A 15235-nucleotide genomic window follows, 5' to 3' on the forward strand; every position below is an offset into this window, starting at 1 on the left:
ATTCAGTAGCTGACAATGGCTGCTGCCGGGGGGAGGGGTATGCATCAATAAATTATGATACTCCACACCTGAGACGAGGCCAACGGCTCCACTATGGGGAAGCATAGGTGACACAATGTCCCCCCTCCCAGAGAATGTGCACCTTGGCTGCTGGCTCCACTGACCCATTTGAAATGTATCCATTTTGACTTTCTGTGCCCTTGGGAAAAAATGCATGCCCTAGGGTGCCCCGCAGAAAGGTACCCAGTACTTTAATGCTGCCGGAGAAGGCACTGAAAATGAACTAACTGCTAACCATCACAAGTCACCAAGTCTTACACCAAGTCACAAGCTTGATGTATCTGTCCCTTGTCTCTGGTCACCCTGTCACCTATGACTGGTCTTTAAAGAGGACCTCTGACTGGTCCTACTGGGCTTGTGAGGGGCCTTGCAATTGACTTTACAATGAAGTTGACACTGATGGAAGTCCCACGTTTCAAGACCACTTTTCTGTTTATTGAACACCTCAACAAAATGGTTCATGTACATCGTGTTTGTAACGGTAAACTCGAATCTGGTCAGATTAACCGATGGACTATTAAAACTACATGCACTTTCACTTGATGCAATTCTTGTAATTTATTTTGTGCCAAATGAAAAAGTGTGATGAAAGCTGAAATGTGGCAAACCTCTTGCTTCATTTTATAAAGTGTTTCGATGCACTTTATTTTCTGTCTAGAAAGAGTTTTAGAATACATTGTAAAAAACAAAGGATGGGGGAGTTGATTATTTCAGGAATTCAAATAGAAAGCCGACAAAAAATTATTACGACTATTAACAAGCTAAAGATCCACTACATTGATCAAAAAAGACAATTTATTTGCAAATACATGTATGCATTAAACTGTTTTTAGTTTTGAGGGAGTGGAGGTTTCGGGAATCTGTGGTGCGTTGCTCGTCAAAATGTTCCTAGAGTTTAAGAAATGATTTCCCACAGGGAACATAAAAGCGTGGCAGTTGGCATTGCTTGCATGTACGAGAAGGATGAATGTTACTTTATGAATGGCATTTTGAATACCACAAGGACAAAAATCAGAGTTAAAACAATACAGGTTAGATGGAGACTTTCAACAATACATTTCCTCAGACAAATAAAAGTGGTCAGTAACTGTTGAAGTCCGACCGTAATTTCACGCCATGTTTTAGGTTCACGATTTGAACAGCAACTGTGGACTGAATACTATAGTGTCTTCCCTGAGTGACATCATGGCAACAGCGCCCTCTTTGTCAGGAGTACATGTACATGGAGGTCATTCAAGAACAATGCTACACCTGACCAACACTTGCACAAGGTTGGCCCTATTAGCCCTATACCCTCCTCAATCCTCCAAAATCCTTCAGGCAGTTTTGATGGATTGAGGTTGAATGGCAAGTGTGTGGCATATTGCAAAAGATGCCATGCATGAAGGTCATGGGTTAGATCTTGTGCTGTTTTTGCTTAGTCTTGCACGAATTCAGCCCGATATTTCCTTTGAGTCAACTGCACTGCTCAAGAATGCCATTGGCACTGCCTCCACATAATGACAGGGATTGCCATTGAGGATTTTGAAGGATTGAGGCAGTAGGCACACCTCCAAGTAAAATTTCCAAGAACTTTTGGAGGATTTCGGGCAGTGAGGGACAATCTAATTTTTTCACCCCCCCCAAATTGGAGGATTTTGGAGGACTGACAAGGGCCCCTTGCAAATAAAGCCTGGGGGTGGAGTTAGAGCAGCTGTACGTCTACACTGGCAGGCATGTGCTAACAACGTTCAAACTGCTGTGACATCAGGTGCTTTGTTTTTTAAATGGTCTTGCCTCTTTGAAGAGCCAATTTTTTGGGGGGGAGGGCCAAAAAAATTGGGAAGTTTTGCAGAAATATCACCACTTGGTTGGCTTTTGCTTCTACCTCCAATTTGTTCAAAATTGACGTACATGTGCCTGTACCTGTATTTCCCATTAGTTTTAAAATTAGTTTGTATTTTCATTTAAAAGTTAGCAGTACATGTATTGTCATCCAGTGTTCTGATAGCTGCGTGGAATCTCCCACTCTGTGAATTATTCTTTCACTTTTGTACCGACAGTCAACCACAGTTCTAGTAGCCACTTGTAGGAAAACCACGACTATAACGTCAAAAGAGCACACCCTATTAAAATGAAAGGCGTCTCACACACGCATACCACCTGTTCACAAGCAAGGTGCTTTCGCAGTTATTTCAAATTCTCTTTGGCAGGTTACTCTGTTTTTTAGAGATTTTCTGGCACCCACAAAACTTGGGCATGCAAATGACTGAAGCTCTCATGCCTGACAACAGAGGAGGTACACTTTTCAGTTTATACTGAGGTAGAAACAAAGCCAAGCAGTGTTCTAACCTGATTTTTAGAGGGAAATATCTTAGATCCTGAAGTTAACAACAGGAGTGCGGGGAAAACCTGACCGGTGGGGGGGGCTAGGAATCTTCCGAGTCCTTGTCTGACCAGAATTCAGAGAATTCATCTATAGCCTTGCGAGCACCAACAATGCATTCCTGCATCATTTTCATTCCTTTGGCATTCTTTTTATACTCGGCCAGAATCTCGTCTATCATAGTGGCCCCGCTGTTGTCCCAGTGACAAATGTGCTCCTTCAGTTGGACCACACTCCTCGTCACGCGGCTCATCTTCTTCAAGACAGCCTCGATCATTGCAACGATGAGGGAAGTCTCACTGGTCCCCTCCTCGAGGTAAGCGAACTGGACGGGGACCGCCGGCTTGGCACAGGTGCGAGGGAGGTCCGCATAGAAGTACTGGCAGCGCTCCTCGATGGCCTTGATGTCCTCGGTGATTCGCCGTGACTGCTCTCGGACTGAGTTGACCATCCCCGAGGTGTGAGGGGACGGACAGGTTCGCTCGGGGAGGTCAGCCGGCAGGGCCACGAGGGCGTCCGGAACGAGTGGTGTCGGTCCGGATGTCTCAGAGGGAAGCGGCAGCCCTTGGCTGTGCAAGGGTTGGGACTGGGAACACGCAGACGCTTTCAGCGGAGACATGGAATTGGGACCCTGCAGAGACAATAAACAAGTCTTGGCCTGGCGCGACTTGCTCGGAGGGGACTCCGACTGATTTTCCGTTGAGGGGGGCTGTTGTTGATGTAAGGGCAACATACTTGATGAATACACCTGAGGCTTTCGTTGGCATGCATCGCTGACTGGCAAGTGCAATGGGCAGTTTTGTAAAGATGCCCGGTCGGACTGTGTGGATGGCTGCTGACTGGTTCCATGTCTCTGCGACGATGAAGGCAGCTGCTCTTGAGACCTCATTGGAGTGGGAGATACAGGTAGTTCCTGGACTGACATTTTCCTTGGCATAGAAGTCCTGTCACTGACGATGCTGTCAGCTTTTCTCTTCTTTAAGGAGGATGCTGGTTAAAAGGTAAATAAAGAAATTATGCAATGTTATATCGCAACTTCAAACTAAAAGACTCCACAAAAATTCTATGTTGGTCCTTTAATATATTGTGTGAGGATGGAGTCATGCTAAGGGGCAACCCCAAGAACTACTGTATGGGGCTCCTCGTTCCGCCTCGCTAAGCTCGAGCTGGACCAAGAGAGGGCACAATCTTCTTAGCAACAGATGCTCAGTCAGTCAGAACTAAACTTCACTGTTTCACAAACAACTATCAAATCGGTCAAATCGCTACCAACAACATGAACACTCCAAACCAATATGGCTCTTTCAACTGATGAGGGTGTGCTTCTGCTCAAGGCGGACAGGGCCATCTACGTTTTTCATTCTCAAGGATATACAAGTGCACTTTTTCTGGATCCCTTTCTCTGGGCCAAATTAAGTGGTTAAAAAAACGAAAATTTACATGCTGTGTTGTCATCATTTTCGAATAACTTCTGCAAAGCATGTACACTAATTGTCAACGGACAAAATGAAAATGATAAACAAAGGGATGACCCCTACCTAAAACAAAAAATGTTGACCCTCCTCAAAAAATTTACTGTAGGCCTAGGGGCCTACCATTTTTGCAAAGCCCTCTCTGTTAAGAAAAGCTCTACCCCACAGATGTAGTAAGCCTACACATGTACATGTAATTAGCCTCAAAAAAGTATACATGAAGACACGGCAGATGTAGGCCTAGGCCTAGGTCATTTATTTAATTATGTTTAACTGTTATTTTTTTCTTGCAAATAGACCCTCTAGCTGTGTGACCTCTATCCACAAAAACATTTAAACAACGTGGGTCGTGGGTCTATTTCGGAGGAAACAACTGGCAAACCATGTGATTGGCCATTGGTGGAAATTCCAACACAACAGATATTAAAAAGGTCATCGTGAAAAAATTGTGATTGTAAGCAAGAGGAGCACTATTAACAAGTGTTATTACAAGGTTGTTATGGTCACATTTATAACATGTATAACAACAAGGACAATTTCAGGTCGTTGTGTCCCAAGTCTTTGTTTTTCTTTGTTTTCCATACTTTACAAAATAACTTTAAACTAAAGTCCAAAGTGTTCCAATACATACATGCCTAGGCCTACAGTCACGACAACCCCGACAACGATCAACCCAGGCTTAACGGTGTACTACTGCTGATTGCATCAAGACTTCATGATGTTAACCGTCAGACCGTGTGTGGTCAGTTCTTATTTTTGAAACAAAGGCCTAGGTACATTGTAAGAGCACTAGGCCTAGTATCATAAATAAGCTCAGTTGATTGGCCGGGAGCACCGTGCAGCCTTGCGCCGGCTAGCGCGGCGCAGAAACGGCGACCCGACGCCATGGCTGCACGCTGTAGAATCGCATCAGTACAGTGCAGGCTTTATCACACCCCGATCCAAACCATCAAATTTTTGATCAAACTATCGGAAGAATGGTATCCTTTGGGTGTCTACGTACCTTCACTGCCGTTCATGCTTACATTTAGCATTTACAATGTACGTGTACAATTTCATACAACCTCGACTGGCCTTCGATAGAACCTGGGCCTACATAATACGGAGGCAAGTATAGGACATGAATGAAAAAAAATTGGGCCTGCTATCCGCATGGGCGAAATACATGTACATGTACATGTACTAATACGCCCGGGCGAAATAGTAATCCACCCGGGCAAAATAGCAGGCCCAATTTTTGATTCAGTCATGTACTATATACGCCTCCGTACATATCAGGTACGTCTGGATCTAAAATTATCCTTCACACAAGTTCAAGTTAGTTCGTGCAAGCAGCGCCTAGCGCGAGGTACATACTGTACATGTAACAGCCATTGATCGTTGAAGGCTTTGGAAAATCTGTGACTGGGTCCGAGCCGGGAACGTTTTAGTATGACGTCTGGGCAGGACGTTTTCGGATTGCACTACACCCTTGAAGGACGCGCCCACAGAAAACATGAACACTGGTGCACATTCGGACTGAAATAGCGCCGCCTGGTGACTCTCGGCGGTTGGCCTCCCTTTTTTCACTGGAAATTCAAGATGATGGCCAAAATGTCACTTTTCGTCATCGCTCTTTTTCATCGCTCTTTCTTCATCGATCAAAAGAGATCGATCGATCGATGTAGAGAACGATCGATCGATGTAGGGAACGATCAATCGATGTAGAAGAACGATCGATCGATGCAGAAGAACGATCGATCGATGTAGGGGAACGAACGATCGATCGATGTAGGGGAACGATCGATCGATCCATGTAGGGGAACGATCGATCGATGTTGAAGAACGATCGATGTGTTGCCTCCAGGTTTTCGCCTCTTTGGCGTTCCATACAACAATGACAGGGTACAGAAGGAACGCATTTTTCCTAGTTCTGGAACGCGCGTGTAATTCTTTTTACTGTGCGTGATGTCCGATCTGTGCACTTGCGCAGAGTGTGGTGACAGATGTTGGGGTTAGTGCGTGCGTGCGTGCGTGCGTGCTTCTTCTCAAATTGGGAAAATTATTTTGGAGTATCTCATTGGGACAGGTTCAATTAATGATTGCATTTCAGTTGATTTCGTGGGTTCATTGAGCCGAAATTAGCATCCATATTTTTCGCGATCCGGAACCGATCCGATCTTTATTTTTCCCCTTTAATATGTATTTTTCAAGGAAAGAGTTTGTCTATTGAATTGGTAAATGGTCGAGTTGACTCGACTTTGAAATCGAGTTAGTCAACGAACGAGTTGGTTCAACGGTCGAGAATTGTATGCGCACAAGTTGACCAGCATTCCAACATTCATATATCCAATTGGTAATGATACCGAAAATACAAGCTGGGAACTGTGATACATTGTCTCAAAAGTTTCTGAATGACCAGTTGAGGAAAACTAAACCAAACAGGTACAACCCCAAGGACAAAACGGCTCCCCGGAATAAACAGTCGTCACTGGGAGACCATGGGGATAAGGGCACGTAGGTGTGACAACTCTTGTACCGCTGGAAAAAGATGAATTACTCTTATTTATTTTACCAAACATGGGTCACTTAGGAGACATTCCCAAAAGGACGTGCACAAACTTTCCTGTCCCATAATTAAATATTCCCATATCTGATCTGAACCAAACTTTGTCTGTTTTCAATTTAGACCCTAATCTATCATCTCTCAAAATTTGGACAATAAAATCGGCCTCCTGGTAGCTGGGGCATTAAGGGAGACAGTGAAATGTCTCCCCAATGACCGATGTCTCCCTAAGGTCGAAAAATTTACCACAAAATGTCTTCCAAATGACCCATTTATAAGAATTGTGAACACACCAAAGCAAAGTTTGTCGTCCAATAGCACAAACAAGCATTACATTCACCACACTGTTTTATTACAATAGGTTTCAGTGTACATGTACACTGTTAACAAAGTAAACGAAACGGCGACCTACATGTATCATGAAAGATGGGAAACCTAGCTTACAAAATTTCTAAATTTCCTGAAAACAATGAAGAGTGTACATGCTGTCATACAAAGTAATGTATAATTTCTGAATACTATTCTTTTGCTAAAAATACAAGGTAGTGTAGATCAGTAGTAAAGCTGAACTCCGAAAACTGGCATAACGTCTTCATGTGGTAACCAAACAGTTTCTCAGTCATGCGAATATGTACGCTTTTAAGCTAAACAATGGACCACTAAACAGTACTTAAACGAGAAAAAGAAATACAGGCTTTTCACAAGAGATGCCAGATAGGAAAAAGAACAAACTAAACAAAATTGATGTACTCGTGATTCTTGAACACAATGCAAAGGGTAGTTTACGAACTCAAATTGTAAAGTAATAAACTCATATTTTGCCCCGACTATATGTTTTCAGAAAATCAAGTGTTGACAACCAAGGTTATTTCTTGGCATCTTGACATTTACCGCAGCATTTCAAAGATGTAAGTTTTTTAAACAATCAAATTCAATTTCTCTTTATAGAACTAACACTTTAATAACAAAACGTGGCAAATTTAGGTTTCGCGAGAACAATCAGCAGTGCCGTGAAATTGAGGGCACGACTTGTACTTTCTAGATAAAGTGTAAATCTGCTTGAATTTCAATAGTGTACACTAAAGCACTCGAATATAAAAATGGAATCCTGACTTTTATTTAAGAATATCTTTGGCATATTGAATCAATATCATTACTGAACATTTTCCCCTTTTCACAACTGTTAAAAATCGAATACAAATTTCGTTTCTGTATGATTTTAAGCACATATTCCCAAGAATAAATGACACTTTGGCAGCACACAACAGACCAATTGTGCCAGCTAAGTCATGTGACCTGTGGGTTTCAAACATCAACAAACATGGTGTCCTTCCACAGCAACATGCATCATAAGTGTCATTTACCAAAAGAATAACGTCAAGTTCAAGTCTTTTGGTATGGTGCTCTGCACATCAGTAGTTTGAGTATCGACCGCCGGTTTTAAGTTTTGGTAAATAATACTTATGAAACACTTTGCTCCGGGAGCAGGCAATGTTTGTGGATATTCAATACCAACTACAGGTGACCTGACTTAACAGGTGCAATCGGTCCATTCAACTGCCCTAAAATAATAAAACCGCATTCAAATATCAATTATGTACAGACCAAGTATCTAAATTTGTTTATTAAAAAGTATGTTAAAAAGGTGAAGCCATGTACAACTGACATAAAAAGGTGAAGGAATGATGTTTCACAAGGCTACCTCAGCGATTTCTGTTTCCACACCTTCAAAATACATTCACGAAGCTGGTTCAACCAAAACGAACTATTATCCTTTGAATTAATTCTTTTTAAGATATGCAAAATTTCATAAGGGTCCCTGTCTAGATCTGCCTGTGTTTGTGCTGAGGCCCTCGTCTTTGGTATAGTCTGGGCACGTAACTGGAATTTTTTGCAAGAGCGTCACCAGGTTTTGAGTCGGGGGGGGTTGCAAAGCGCTCATATCTCATCAGCAACGAACTGATAAACCACAGGCAGTGAAAGGGAGTCAAATTCGATGGTTTTCAAACAGGTTTGTCGAGTTTCATAACCAGTCGTCACTTTAATTTCACTTGCTTGCATTTCTTCCCGTTTTTTCTTTTTTTTTCTTTTTCAAAATTCATCCCCCGGTACCTCCAGCGGCATCCAGCTTTTTTCACGACTAATGTTGCACACTCCATTTTCACTCTCTACCCCACTTGTGAACTCAATCCTCAACCTTGTGCAATGCATTAATTAACATGGACAGCTCCTAGCTACACATCCTAAGACACTGGGCTTATTAACACACCTTGTGTTTGTTTGAATTCAAATCCAAACACACCACCACCAATCTTTCTCAATTGAAATGTTTCAGTACTCGGTTTCTTTTATGTACTGTCGCTATAACTGCAAAATCAGATCTCTTCTAAACCTGAATACTAACAGACTTGGAAATTTCCCTTTAAATTATCAACACTTTGCAAAATATATACATAAAGAATGTGGCTGGCAAACGCATAAAGTAGGAATACATTTACAGTACGTATACAACAATTCATCCTTAAAAACAGCAATCTAAACCATGATTACTTGACAATTACAATTGGAATCTTATTTCTGAGTAGTACTTTACCTTGATAATTTCTCCCCTCTCCCTTGCCCCATCGCTCCATCCAGGTCTCTCCCTCACCACGGATGCTTGAGCCCCATCCGATTAAACGGCTAATGCATGGCTAATTTATGCCAGCAGGAACAGTTTTGAATCAGGCGACTTTCTTACCAACTGTAGACAAAAACCAGGCTGTTCCAGAAACACTGGCTATGGCTAGGCAAAGCATGCGTGTATATGACAAGGGCTTCAGTGGCTTCAACGGACACGCATCTTTAATGATGCCAGATCTTTCGGACACCATTTCCAGGCAGGGGCTGCTTGCAAATTCAGTTATTAAATGACTGGAAGACATGATGAGATATAAAGCCGTGTCGTAAGTGCTTGGCTGTGGCTGCATTTAACAAAGGTATCCAAGGGAAAATGACTGTAACTGCTAGTCACTGGCTCGGAGCCTCTGGCTACAGTCCAAACGTTAGGTGAAGAGACTGCATGCACATGTATATGAATAACATGTGACCTTAACCCCCTAGGGTGTATCTAAATTCATAATTTAAAAAAATCTGAGGACCGAGAACTGTCAGGGTTAAACATTGAGCTTAGTTTCTTGCACCAGTTCTTTTGATAAATGGGCATGGCGGACATGTCTCATGGAGGCAATACCTGCCTCAGTGGATGATTTGATTCCAATATCACGTGAATGATTTCTCATAAACAATAATCAAAATCTTTGATGGAAGAAGGCTGAAACGACGGATGTAATTATCAGTGCCATTACTCTGTGTAGATCATGATTCTGGGTGAAATATCTGACCATTCACACAAGTACGATAAAAATACTCGTATTAAAAATACCTGCTAGACCTGTCTGTGCACTAGAAAAGTCCTCAAACAGTTTCAGTCAGTCCCACAATGTTCATTGGCTTTGTTCTGCTTTTCTGCAGTCCAAATTCTGGTCCCTGTATTGGCCGATTGAAACTACTCCTGCAACATGAAGGCACTTGGGCAAAGCCATGCAAAAGTAGAAATTGCTCATGCTGTTGCTGACCTCACCATTATTTGAGATTCATACACAAAAAAATGTCTTTCTGTTTAAAAATTACCGTTAACAAAGGGATTGGTAACAGCGTGACGAATTTCCACTTTTGCTTAGATTTGCCTATCCCCCCCAGAAGTGTTTCAGCATCGACTTCCGTAGGCACTCCCGTCGTAATCGTAGTCGTAGTCATAGTGTCCCAGCTTGCGCATCTGCAGCTCCTGCAGGTGTATCTCAGAGGGTGTCCTTGAATCCAACTCCTGCTGCAGTTGGCTGTGGGGGGAAGGGGAGGGAGAAACGGGGAAAACGGTATCAGAAGTGGCACTCGGTGATTAAGCACAGTTACAAATGAAGCTGGGTGTGAGCTAAGATATCACTTCCACACACAAAACAGAGACTATGGGGAAAATTACTATCAAATCTGCTCTGGTATTGGAGATGATTTTTTTTCTTTTTGAAGACTATCGTAAATCCTTTACAGAAAAAAAAAGCTAATCTTTGTTTACGTTCTGTGGCATAACTGGATCTCAGTGTTGATGGTTAGGAATCAGATTGCAACCTTCATGAGGGGTAACCAAACGGACAAGTTGAAGGGTCCTGTTTTCAAACACAGAACTACACCTGATATGCAGTGTATACACCTCAACTAAACCTAACTACCCTGAACCAATCAAATCTGTGACAAGGTTTTCCATCAGTTTGACAGACTCGCGACCAAACCACTGACCGGTCACTATTTTTTCACTTGGAGCTTGAAGTCCAGATTTGTAAAAAAAAACGTGAGACAACCATGTTCCTAATGTGCATCCAAGGGCTCTATCCTTTCATGTGGTGTGACAAAGCCAACTAACTACTGGTAACAGTTAAGCAGCAGAATTAAACACTATTCCATAACTATCAACTGTGCTTTGAAATGCTAGGACTGGGGTTAAGTGGATACACGCTGTAATTTTTCTTGAGGCCTGAAATGGTTTTCTTCTTAAATCGTTACTCTGATATGCTACAACATTAGGATTCAAAAACTACATTCTGGCTGTTCACAGCACTATCAAAAAATACCCTGTAATACAGGAAAATTCTTGGAAAATTCTACTCAAGTTTTAAGCAGGCGTAGAAATAAGCCAGTGCTGACAGTGATCAGTGCTTGAAATGAACGAGAGGACAAAGTAACAGGATTGGCAGAAGCACAAGGTTTCACAAGTACGAAAGTGCAAGTTAACGAAGACAACACACACACTCCACACAAACGCAGCTGTGTGTTTACTGCCACAATAGAGACAACTACAATATCTGGGTAACATCCTCTGAGGGAGGAGGGAGTGATTTTGTTGCAGGAGCAATATGGGCCCCATGAAGGCTAACCAATTTATTTCAGATTTTAAACTTAAGGGCCGAATCCAAAAATACGGACACGGTATTAATTGAATTCTGATTATGTCCTTGATATTTTGGGGGTTTTGTTATGGAGGAGAAAGTGGGGTTTTTTTTGGGTGTGTTTCTGTGTTTGGAATGAATTTGATTTCAAAAGCATTTCCAGGATTCTTTCACTGGTACAATTTGTTTAGATCATGCCACGGTGAATGAGTACAACATCCAATGACTGACATCTATGAAATGCTTGAAAAAACATGTCTGTAGGAATCGGTGTGTCTGCATATTATTTCTGAAAAGTCCAGCATCGTGGATGGAAAGTTTAGCACTTACAAAAATGCACGTGACTTCTGTTTGCGTAATATCAATTTTCAATTTGGCATGGAAGACGAATGTAATACAAAAAAGGTGGTTGGAGCAGACAGCAAAGTATGTGACAAGTTACGTTTGCAGGGGTGAATATGAGTCTTGACATTTTTGCTTCAACCTTCAGTGGCATGGGAAAAGTTTACGCACACGCCGAGTGTGAATGGGCCAAATTGTCTAGCGCTATCTAACATTTGGAAAACACTATTCTACGTGTATGATGTTTGGATAGGCATGGCTGGGAATTGCAGATGGAAACTCAGGTTCTGAGATGTATATGTATGAATATGGTCCATATCTGATTGTGGGATCTATCTATTACTGTAATGCTGTGCTCAGGGCCTGACGGTGCAGCTAAACCCAGAGGTGAAAGATGAAAGTGATGAAAAGAAGATAAACCAAGGCAACATACAAGTTATTGGAGGGAGGCGACCAGGTAGCTGGAACCCTCTCAACGTTAGAGCGATCACTACACCACAAAAGAAGATTAAAAACACAAAAGCACGGTTAGCAGGATAATTCAAGACTGGAAAGGGGAACATCAACCAACAGTGCTTTAAGGTTAGCCCCCGAGACAGAGAGAAATTTATGGCAGTAAATGAAAGCCACTTCTTTAATACATGTACCAAACCCGTTTTGCAGAGGAATATTCAAGTGTACACGTACATGTATTTAACCCTAACCCCCTAGGGTGTATGTAAAATCGTACTGAAATTGGAGGATTTGGGAGTGAAAAATTAACACTAGATGAGGAACACATTTCTGGATGAGGCGAAATGAGCACAAAAGATCGCCACGACACTGATGAACAGGAAAGTTGTCAACACTTACACATGTACAGTTCACTTATGAGCAGGGATGCACATGTTGATGGAGTGTGATACCTGTGCATGATCTACAAAACAAAGTTGGGTGCACTTCAGAACTATGCACATGCATAAGCTTTTCCAGTGTACCCAACTTTGTTTGGCAAATCATGCGCAGACATCACACCCCATCATGGCTGGGAAATACAGGAGGTACAGTAAGGTAGTCTCTAAATCAGATGGAAACTCAGGTTCTGAGATGTATATATAAATATGGTCAATGATAGAAAGTATAGATTGTAAAGTGTAGATGCACATGTAGCATGTTGAAAAAGGTGTATGGCTTGGGTGCGTGATCTTTAAATAAACCAAATGGTTTGAAAAGAGGGGGCGGAATGCAAATTGGTCCATAATCTAAGTGTGGAGAAGTACTTCCATGGATAATATTCAAGTACATCGATCGGTCACGCCTTTGAACAAGTCTTGGGCGTGGGCCTGATGCCTGTCACCGTTACCCATTACATGGGTACTGAATGCAGGATACCATGGTGTTGGAAGCAACCCCTTCTTGGGTGCTTGACCACAAGTTGTGGGGTGAAATCCATAACAGAGATCAATGAACATGGGTGATGATAATAGACCATTCAGGGTGTTTGGCAAAACCCCAACTGATGCAGAAAGTAAGGTGTGAAGATGTATGCATGATGTCACACATTTCTACGTGTATATGCTGGGTAGTGGTGTTTATGTGGAATGGAATCCATGTCATTGGGTTTAGGGGAGATCCTTTGGGATCCTTCAAACTCCATCAGAAAGTTTGGAATTATTTTGTAGGATTGAGGATTGTGAAGTTCAGCCACGTTTACTTTACACTGTGGCTTGATGGAGAGTTCAGCAAAAGACAGGATGTGTCACTGGCATCCAGCGAAGCAACGTTGTAGTTCCCATCTCTAAAGACCTCTGTCAGGCCCCATGAGACCATCACAAGACAAACACAAGACCTCCAGTCTGAATTCAAGTCACAGGTTATTCAGATGAACAGCAACAAATGAATTCCTTTGTCACCGTCCATCTTGTTGCTTGTGACTGGTCTTGTTCCTGGTCTAGTGACTGGCTTTGTAATTGGTTTCGTATCTAATCTTCTGTCTGATCTTCAATGGTCTCAACTACAACACAGCTGCACTGTGGAGGTTTTGGGGGATGAATTATAAGGAAAGTTCCAAACAAAAAAGCTCAGAGGGAGGCTCTGATGTGGAATTTTTCCCCCCTGCTGAGCCAAAGATCCGAGTATAATGTATGGGCCTAGGTGTACATGTACATGGTGGAAAAGGGTGCATGAGAGAGACAAACAAGAGAAGCAAACAGGAAACGTACAAGGTATTGGAAGGAGGGTACCATGTAGCTGGAATCTTTTCACTGTTAGCGCCATCACTACACCGCAAAAGAAATAAAACATAGAAGCATAGTTAACGGGATGTAAGATGGGAGAAAGGGAACATCCACCACCAGGTTAGAGCTATGTAGCTGTCTTGAGAGAGGGCGCTGTAGGTTACGGCATCTAAAGAGGGAGCCTTGAATGGCTGAGACATTCATTTGGGGACTATTCTGGTTTGCCTGACTCTGGCAAGCCCTGATTGCTCTGTTATCCCAACTGCAGAATGAACTTCAATCAAGCAAGCAAGTTTTGATTCAATCTCTGGTTTTTTTTTTAATTTTGGACATGAAATTGATGCAATTTCAAATTGTTCGCTATAATTTCCCTGCTCCCTTGAACACAGGCTGGCCCCCAAGGACTCTCGTAGCTGACAGCGCTACTGCTCCTGTCAGATCATTAAAATTAATGAGGGCACAAAAATGGGAAAAAAAGTTAGACAAATGCTGGTGCTCTCATTCTCCTGAAATATGCAAAGAATTTTTGTTGCCATCGAGCATTGTGTAGCTTAACATCAAGCAAGCTGAAATCTTGGAACACGCTCGGTTTTTAAGAATTCAATAGAAATCTCAGATCTCACTTGTCCGCGCAAATTTGCTTTACGTTTGATTTTGTCATGATGCATCCACTGTTGCGAGGCAACATGAAATAGCACAGAAGCATCAAGTCTGGTTCATGAACGTGTGAACGAGGTACGGTCACAAATTTGTGACATCACAAAAAGAACTTGAATTGCAAATTTGCCAAAGTTTTATAACACATTTAAATTTTGCGAAAAAATTTGCCACAATTGTTCACGTTGTGAAATTCACATTTGCACGTACACCCTTTCCTGCAGGACATGAACCGACCTCCACAATGCATTCTGTGCAGAGTGCACAAGGAAAGAAAGGTCAAAAGCACTGTGCTGAAAGTGTCAATCATGCATTGCTATTGCAAAGAAAAGTGAAATAAGAAGGCACTCCATCTGCAATGCAAAGGGAAACGGTTAAGAAGTGAGGGTTAAACTTGAAACACACCCAGGCCCTGGGAAATCAGAACATTCCGAAATTCTGCAAACAACTGAAAATGGTTACAAGAAGTACGGAAAAGGAGAAAATTATGCACAAGGAATACACACTTTAGACACATGTAAAGAGTACACATGTAAAACGCATGCACATCATTAGTGCGCATTAGAAGCAGTATACACCACACAGCACGAAGCCCCACA

At 42.2% G+C, this 15235-nt stretch overlaps 2 protein-coding genes across 15 annotated transcripts in view; both read right to left on the reverse strand.

Moving 5' to 3' along the window:
- Positions 1 to 473: 473 nt before the first annotated feature.
- On the reverse strand, positions 474 to 5546 carry LOC110986513 (uncharacterized). 3 transcript variants are annotated; one of them, XM_022248428.2, is made up of 2 exons: positions 5254 to 5546; positions 474 to 3415 (listed from the first exon to the last, which is right to left on the reverse strand). In XM_022248428.2, exons 1-2 carry the CDS (start codon positions 5258 to 5260, stop codon positions 2469 to 2471), a joined length of 954 nt encoding a protein of 317 aa, XP_022104120.2. In that variant the 5' UTR covers positions 5261 to 5546; the 3' UTR covers positions 474 to 2468. The 3 variants fall into 3 exon arrangements, with proteins under 3 accessions (XP_022104120.2, XP_022104119.2, XP_022104121.2); XM_022248427.2 differs by lacking the exon at positions 5254 to 5546 and adding an exon at positions 4901 to 5037; XM_022248429.2 differs by lacking the exon at positions 5254 to 5546 and adding an exon at positions 4529 to 4871.
- Positions 5547 to 6772: 1226 nt separating this feature from the next.
- LOC110986479 (neural cell adhesion molecule 1-like) overlaps positions 6773 to 15235 on the reverse strand; it is a 34982-nt gene continuing 26519 nt past the window's right edge. For 5 of the 12 annotated variants that reach the window (XM_022248368.2, XM_022248370.2, XM_022248363.2 and 2 more), the window contains one exon: positions 6773 to 10320. Coding sequence is in view for 8 of the 12 variants with exons in the window: in XM_022248370.2 (XP_022104062.2) it covers positions 10191 to 10320 (130 nt within the window). In the remaining 4 variants the exon portion in view is untranslated. Of the gene's footprint in view, positions 10321 to 12196; positions 12254 to 13964; positions 14022 to 15235 lie in introns of all 12 variants that reach the window. The other 7 variants (XM_022248369.2, XM_022248365.2, XM_022248371.2 and 4 more) reach the window with 4 other exon arrangements.

Source organism: Acanthaster planci, linkage group LG10 (assembly GCF_054643075.1).
Source record: "Acanthaster planci isolate LZ-2023a linkage group LG10, COTS_SCS, whole genome shotgun sequence".
In the NCBI taxonomy this organism is placed as follows: domain Eukaryota; kingdom Metazoa; phylum Echinodermata; class Asteroidea; order Valvatida; family Acanthasteridae; genus Acanthaster; species Acanthaster planci.

What these genes read in the sequence shown, in the direction of transcription:
- LOC110986513 (XM_022248427.2), bottom strand. Translation starts at nt 4,931, where the DNA reads ATGCTAAATGTAAGCATGAACGGCAGTGAAG. An exon ending in AAGCATGAACGGCAGTGAAG is followed by an intron (nt 3,416 to 4,900) that starts GTACGTAGACAC and finishes CCTTTTAACCAG; the next exon opens with CATCCTCCTTAAAGAAGAGA.